The 7,814-nt window shown below is 32.5% G+C and overlaps 1 protein-coding gene across 1 annotated transcript; it reads right to left on the bottom strand.

The window, feature by feature from the left end:
• Window positions 1-746: 746 nt before the first annotated feature.
• On the bottom strand, window positions 747-1,880 carry LOC149570455 (uncharacterized). The gene is made up of 2 exons (XM_089817899.1): window positions 1,509-1,880; window positions 747-1,136 (listed from the first exon to the last, which is right to left on the bottom strand). The coding sequence occupies exons 1-2, from the start codon at window positions 1,784-1,786 to the stop codon at window positions 1,025-1,027; spliced, it is 390 nt and encodes a 129-aa protein (XP_089674025.1). The 5' UTR covers window positions 1,787-1,880; the 3' UTR covers window positions 747-1,024.
• Window positions 1,881-7,814: the final 5,934 nt, after the last annotated feature.

The following is a 7,814-nucleotide window of genomic DNA, read 5'->3' as shown; positions in this document are numbered from 1 at the left end:
TAACCCTCATATGCTTACCATTAATTAATCTAGAAACACATTGACCCTCAAATACATATGGTATAGTGATATCATATTTTAAATATTTATTCTTTCATGTCAACAAGGGTTTGCAAATAGAATAATTGAGAGGATGAGAACAAGAAATGACAAGTTGTCTAATTTAGGTAGTACATTTTTACAAATGTGAAATGTGTAGAAAGGAAAGTAATTCTTTCCACTTTCATAGATTAAATTATAATAAGGAGAATAAATTTATATTTTTGTAGGTATTATCAAACACCAAATTAGCTATATGTTTAATTACAATAAAAAAATTATGTCTTATTTTGTGTGTGAGTGTCTCCAAGTTTCTACATTTTTTTTCCACATCTTAATTCCAACTCCTAAACAATAGCTAGTCCATTCAAGTAGGAATAGATATAACTTCATGCTTCCATACTTTTTCTTCAATATAATTTTCAATAATAGTGTTGTTTATTAGGAAAAAATATAAAATATCTTCATAAATTTCTTTTCCTCTTACATTTGTTACTAATTTTGATTTTTTTAAAGGAAAAAACTAATATGAAGAAAACTAGTAGCTTTATGGAAACTTGTAGTTCATCCATCTTGAGAGACTAAAAATTTGCATACAAACACAAGTGCTTAAATTTAAGTTTACATGGAAACCTGAGGTTAGTAGTTAAGCACCCTTAACCTAGAGTAGATTTACAAAGGTACAGAAAACAAATAAGGTTTATTTTAATTGATAAATATATTGAAATAACTATCAAGATTAATTAAACCAATCAATATCTTAAAGGCCGACAAGATATAGTCAACCACCATCATATTCTTCCAAGGTTTATATACATACATCATAAAGATGTCCAATTCATTGAAAATGGCTCTTCTTGGCTGTAAGATTTCCTACAGTAATAAATAGATCTAAAGCTTCTGCGAAGGTGGGCCGTGAATTCCTGTTGGTGGCCACCGACAAAACAGGAGGTGTCGAGTTCGAATCCCCCTTCTTGTTTCAATATTAAAATATCAAAGTCTGTCGGTGGAGACCGTAGGATCTCGAAAGAAAAGGTCTCGTGTTCGAATCCCCTCGCTCGCTCAAATATTTAAAAAGCAAATTCGACGAACAGCAGCTGCCAAGTAAGGGTTGAACTTTTGATGTTTAATCCTCACATCAACGCAATTATTTTAACTCTTAATAATCATGAGGTTTTTCACCGAATTCATCGCTTTTGCGTGTTTGATTGAATGACATAATCCTTTCACATGCAAATTACAGATTACAAAATCTAAAATTATAAAGAAAAAACAAACTAACAATTTAAATTGCACGGCGGCTACAAAATTATTAAAAAGATCAGCAATTTATTCTGTAAAGAGGATTGTGCTTTTAGTCATTTCAATAGTGAAAAAATCTTTTAGCTAAGCTTTCGCTGTTTAATTTTCTCATCAACACAATCATTTTCTATTTCATTTCACTTGTTAGATCATCATTTAATTTTTACCTGAATTCACCGCCCTTTCCATGTTTGATTGAATGACATAATCCTTTCACATGCGCATTCCAGATCGTGCAGAATTTAATACATAAAAAACAAACAGACAATTCAAATTGAACGGCAGGAACAAAATTATTAAAATATCTTAGCAAATTATTCTTTACTGAGGACTGTGCTTCCAATCGTTTCAGTAATGTGAATCTTTTAGCCAAACTTGTCTGCAAAATGTCGGATGTACTTCTTGGATTCCATGAAAGCATGGCCTTCCTTTGTTTCCTCGCCATCTAGATTTGTGTGCTGTGATTTGTCTTTTGGGAATGCATCTGCAGACAGATCCTGAAAACCCTATTCTTTTCTGTTCATCCAGAGAGTGACAATGAAGCTTACCTATTCGACCCTTTGTCCTATTTAAACATCTTTACATTCAGTTCACTGCGGGGTTCGGAAATGATTATAAATAAAACAGATTGTGCACATGCATACATCACATCATATTATACAATTCAATATATTCCATGGTCAAGGGAAGCGCATGGCGGGGTTTGGTAGGATTCAAGTGTTGAGTAAGCAAGGGTCAATATAATTAGTAAAATTGTTATACATGTATAAATGTTCTTCCTCAATTTAAGCATGTGAAACAATTTATTATAGTTCAAATAAAATATGTGTTTAAAACTTTTATGATAAATAGAAAAAAGAAAAATTCATAAAACATGTACCGTTGTAACTTTTATTGCAGTTATATTACAATTTATTTTCTACAATATAAGGTAATTGAATGGTTGGGTTTGGGTACTTTTATAGATTTTTTCTAATTTTTTTATGATTAATTATTAGAGGGAGATAGAAAAAGAAAAGAATGAAAAATGAGGAGGGAAATGACATGGCTATGAAGTCACCTAAATCACACCTTATACATTAGTGTATAAATTGTATGAGGTGTTGTTTAGGTGATTGGTCCACAGTCAAATCTAAGAATCTACAATTTAAACACTAAACTAGTTTAAAGACTAAAATAAAAATTCTACATATCATCGTTATTTATTTTATAATGTCTTCAAGCCTTGCACTCAGCAAGACTTAATCCCTAGTGGGCTTTTTGTGAGCCATTCAACTTCACCAGTAGACCAAGGGCCCATTGACTAATATACATATTTAAAATTTGATATAATATATATTTTATATTATTTTAAAAGAAATTATAACCGAAAAAATTCAATAAATCTTAAAACTAATTTATTCTAGAACTCACAACGATATCAAAGAGTTTTTGTTAATTGATGAAGGAAATGGCAAGGTCCTTCATTAAAACACCTACCAACATTCAGATTAAAAAGATACATAAATCGTGTCTCAAATATTAAAAAATTAAAAAATAAACGCCTCAAATCCTTATTTTCCAACCAAACAAATATAGATTATTTTAATAAACTAATAATTAACAGCACAAAACTCTAAAATCAATCATATTAATTAATTTTTACATCACTCTTCTAGCTCTATCCCAATCTAACCAATCGTGAATATTATCTTACAATTAAAATTCAAAGACATTATTACAATAAATTAGTAGTTATTTTTAAAATTATAAAAATATATTAAATAGTCCATTTCTCAAAGTCGTCCGACAAAACCCTCTACACAATAAACTTAAAAATTCTAATTTCTTTTCAAAAACGTTGGACGGGAAATTGACATAGCGGTTTTGAAAAATGGTCAGTTTTTAACCATATTTATTATTGTTATTATTATAATATTCTAAAACTTTCTAGATCCTCATGCGAGTTGATTGAATTTTTATGGTCTTATTATAATCTTTTAGGAAAGCACACATCTTGAAGCGTTCAATACCAATTTTGTGATATCACATGTCTTTATATGTGGCTTTGAAGGCATGCCTCCATGCTTTATGGCACCATCATAAAATGCTTTAAATATTTTATAAAGTTATAATGAAGCCCTAGACCCGGCTCTTACCGTATAAGATTGTTAATATTTCTTTACCCATGAATGGTCAACAAGGTGTTGGCGTTAGAAACTTCCCTCACCTATACTTTATCCACCATTATTAGTTTTTATAATATTCATGTTCTCCTATCTTTTCAATGCCTATTTTAACATATATTTGGCACCCCCCCGCTTAATGATATGGTCTGCTTGTGGATGTTGTTGTTTGGTTAGATGGTACAACACTGGGACATGTGGGCCCTTTAAGTATGGCCCTAAGTTAATGATATGGTATGCTTGTAGATGTTGTTGTTGTTTGGTTAGAAGGTACACTACTGGGATATGTGGGCCCTTCAAATATGGCCCAAATTCAATTTTATGTGGACCACTCCCTCCTTCCAACTCTAAAGAAAAGACAATAATTCTTTTTTGCTTATGCCTTACTACTTAGATCTTCCATTCAACTATTGGAAGTTATGTGCTTAGGGAATGTTATTTGTATTTATAAGCATGTAAAATAGTCTTTTGAAAGAAAGGTTTTTGTCTTGTTCACATATTGCCATAACAATTTATTTCCATATTGTCATAACAACTTATATGCTATCCATATTGAATACTTATCCTTATCTTTTTTAGTGTATGAATTCACATGTCTTGAATTTTTAAAATTATTTTCAAGTGGAAAATAGTGGTACGTTTTAATTTTAGGATTATGTAATGAATGTCATAAAAATAGTTATAATATTAAAACGATAAGAATTAGATATGAAAGATGTGGAATATTATGTATGGTGAATTATTAGTAGTTTATGTTTTTTAAAGTTAGGAGACTAAAGTTTTTCAAGTGGCTATTTTCTATTAATCATACTTCGAAAACCATAAACACATGTAAATATTTTCACAAAATTCCTCATCATTCAATATTCTCCATTTAATGTAAATTTTGAGTTAAATATTTCAGATTTTCATTCGTAGATGACTTTATTCCCGATAGTATTTTCCATTATTTGCATCAGAAATTTCATAACAAATATGAATGTAGGGGTTTGCTAGTTGTCACAAGAGAGTGATACATGGTAGAAAAGTTTCCTATGCAGATTACTAAGTGTGGCTTCTACATTTTGCTGTCATGAGCATGTGGCTACTAAACATGCGACTTCTATAATTTGCATGCATGTGTTTTACATGCAACTTCTCCCCTAAATCATATATTTCCCAGAATGTAGATCACATTCACTTTCTTTATTTTTTGATTCACCATAGTGGAGGACCAAGAAATAATGTGGAGTCGCCTCAAAATTGGAAGAATGTAGTATGGGTTAGCGTTGTATTTAAAGGCCTAGTTTTCAATTTTTAGGTGTGAGATTATATTGTGTTTGTTATTGATTATTAAGGGTTAATTTAATATGTGAGCACTACAAGAAAAAGTACCACATATAAGCACCCTACTTCAACGAGGTGTATCTTTGCAACCACATGTCTAGCCCCCTCCATTCTACTAATAGCAACACTTTTCCCATTAAACCAGAACCAATAAGCTCAGTTCAATAAGCCAATGAAGCTTTTTGTGATGAAATTTTTTCACTAAAATGTACCAGTAGAGATATTCTCATATCTATGTGAACAAAATGATCCTTTTGCATTTATTTATACTTCTCATGAAGTCAATCAACATGCAAGTAATGGATGCATTTCTATCTAGTGTATAGACATTGTGGCCTTCCATTTCCTCCAGCTCAAAGTGGCTACACTTTTCATATAGTTTATTGGCTAATATAATCTTGTTTTAGGGTTTTTTTTTAGAGTTTTATTTATGAATAATACAAATTCCTTTCTATATTAATAAATAATTTGCAGTTTGTTAACACATTGTTCATGTCCAATTTCATTTTGTAAAAAGTGGTGTGTTCAGATAATGTATAGCTTGTAATGCACGATCTTGTAGCATAATGTCATGAACTTTTATGGAAAATAACTTTACATTTCTTAAATTCTAATGTAAAATTTCATGGATTTCTTGTGTTGTGGAACATGTTGCTGATATTCTAGATCATGTTGCAAAACAAATGTAACATAGTGGATTGAGCAAGCTCATTGAATAAAAAACTAGATAAGTTTCCAACCATGAGATAACACAAAAATATGTGATGCAACATGAGTTCATTTCTCACTGCAATACTTTGAGAAAGCCATTTAATGGGTGTAAGTTGCACATAATATATCATTGAATATTGTGCAAACAAGGTGATAAATATGATTGGTATTTAAATTTCTTTTTTACATATGTTTAGGTCTTCTAAAATCTTCTTTTTAATCTAAGGCATGTCATTCCCTTTGTAGTTGGGTTTGAACATTAGGAAAGTTCATAAATAAATGTTGTTATTTGATTTGTGTATATAACATCTCAATTATAAAGATATTAAATTTCTACAGTTTGATTTTTTTTATAAATCTAATGTTTGAAATGTTTAAACGTTGTTAATATATTCTAGAATATCCTTTGTATTAATCTTCCCAATTTTATTTGAATGCAACCAAAATTTTATATAATGTATATTGTTATCCCTTTTTTTTGGTTCAACTGAAAATCACCATCATCTCATTAAAGGAAATCAAAATAGATAATAAAAATATATTGTACTATGTAACATGGAGGCCTAGTCAAATATTGTATTAGGGGTCAAATGCCTATGGTTGGAGGGGGATTCAAATAATATTATTAAATTCCTAAGGGGAGAACACCATCTGTCATGGAGTATTAAGAATATGATGGAGGAAACAAAAAATATCTTACTTTTCTTTGAAAGGGTCTTTGTGTCACATGTTTACCATGAGGGAAACGTGGTTGCTGATTGGATGGCTAATGAGGCAGTAAGGAGGGACACATCACACAGATGGCCCAGTGGATAGGGAATTTTGACAGCCGCTAAAAGTGTAATTGAGTTGGAGAGAATCCAAGGGAGGATGGGCAACATAAAGTGTAATTATGGTTGTTAATGTTGTAAACCAAACTTATAAAGTGATGAAATCTTGGCATGGGCTGATTCAAAGGCATCATAATTGGGGGGCTTTGTGGCATGTTTTATGGGTGATTTTATGGGCAATTGATAATTGCTATTACTATTGCTTTACTGAGGTTGGAGCCAAGGAAAGGTTTTGTGAGAAAAACTAGTGTTTGGCTTATGGTGCTTGGAGAACACAAAGTTTTTCTTTTTCTTCCTACAACATAATGGTTGGGGAGAGGCATCATAGAGAGCCGGAGGGAGAAGTAGAGATGTGGAAGAGGTGATCGAAGGTTTGGGAGAATTTGAGGAAAGGTGACATCTCGTTCTTCATTGAAAAACTTCATGGCTGGGATCCAAAGATAACTGACCTTATGGTGAAGTCTTACCTCCCTCTTACCTCCCTTTGGATATAGAGGATAGTGATGGTTTGCACTCGGATGTCCTAAAATCATGAAGGATATGGATAGGAAGAAGAAAAAGAAGCTAGGGAAAGGAACATAGAGAAGGATAATGCAGGAGGAAAACTCAGAGGAGGATTACAATGATGAGGAAGAGGGGATGAACACATATAAGGAGGACAATGTGAGAGAGGAGGGTACTAGTAAGGCTTAGGTAAACAAGAAGGATGACAACTCAGTCAAAAGGAAAAGGGTTAGAGAGAAGGATGCTAGAAGGCACTTGGTACGGGTAAGGAGAGCACTATAGAAGTGCTGGAAGAGAGAAAAGAGGAAGAGGGCTTAGGTAAAACCACTATTACTCTTGATGCTAAGGGAAGGAGAACTACATGGAGGAACTTTCATGCTACCACTACGAAAATGGGTTTGGTTAGAGAACATATCCACCCAGAGGTTTTGGAGGGAAGGGATGGCAAAATTTAGTTGGAAGAGCTCATTGACCCAGCTTTGGTGATTCTTAGCAATAACGAATGGGAAATGGGGATGAACCTCCTTAACAATGCCCGCAATAGTTTGGTGGAAAATTTTGGGTCCATTAAATGGATCTTCCATGAAATTAAAGAGATTAAGTTTAGGATGTAGAGGTGGGAAAGACCGAAAGGGGGGGATGTGAATGTCAGAATTAGCAAGCTAGATGTAAGGGTTTTTGAAATTGAAAAAGAGTGGAAAGGATGGAGAGAGATCTCCATAGCTTGGCTAACCAGAGCCTCAACATAATAAAAGGTCTTAATGATAACATCATCCAACTGCACAGATGATGAAGGAAAGCAAAAAAGGGAAGGAGGAAAAGGAAAAAGAGGAAACCAGGGTGGCTCATGAGGATGATTCTTTGTAGGGTGAGAGCTTGAGCAAAAGAAGGAGAGTTAAAAAGAGGAAGAGGGAAGATGAGATCTCTTTGAATGATA

This window comes from Cupressus sempervirens, chromosome 3, assembly GCF_028749045.1.
Source record: "Cupressus sempervirens isolate cs-2001-9-10 chromosome 3, ASM2874904v1, whole genome shotgun sequence".
Lineage (NCBI taxonomy): Eukaryota > Viridiplantae > Streptophyta > Pinopsida > Cupressales > Cupressaceae > Cupressus > Cupressus sempervirens.
Note: the sequence above shows the minus strand (reverse complement) of the source record. Positions and strands in the feature narration are given on the sequence as shown.

What these genes read in the sequence shown, in the direction of transcription:
- LOC149570455 (XM_089817899.1), bottom strand. Translation starts at nt 1,786, where the DNA reads ATGGCGAGGAAACAAAGGAAGGCCATGCTTTCATGGAATCCAAGAAGT. An exon ending in GGAAAGGGCGGTGAATTCAG is followed by an intron (nt 1,137 to 1,508) that starts GTAAAAATTAAA and finishes CTTACTTGGCAG; the next exon opens with CTGCTGTTCGTCGAATTTGC.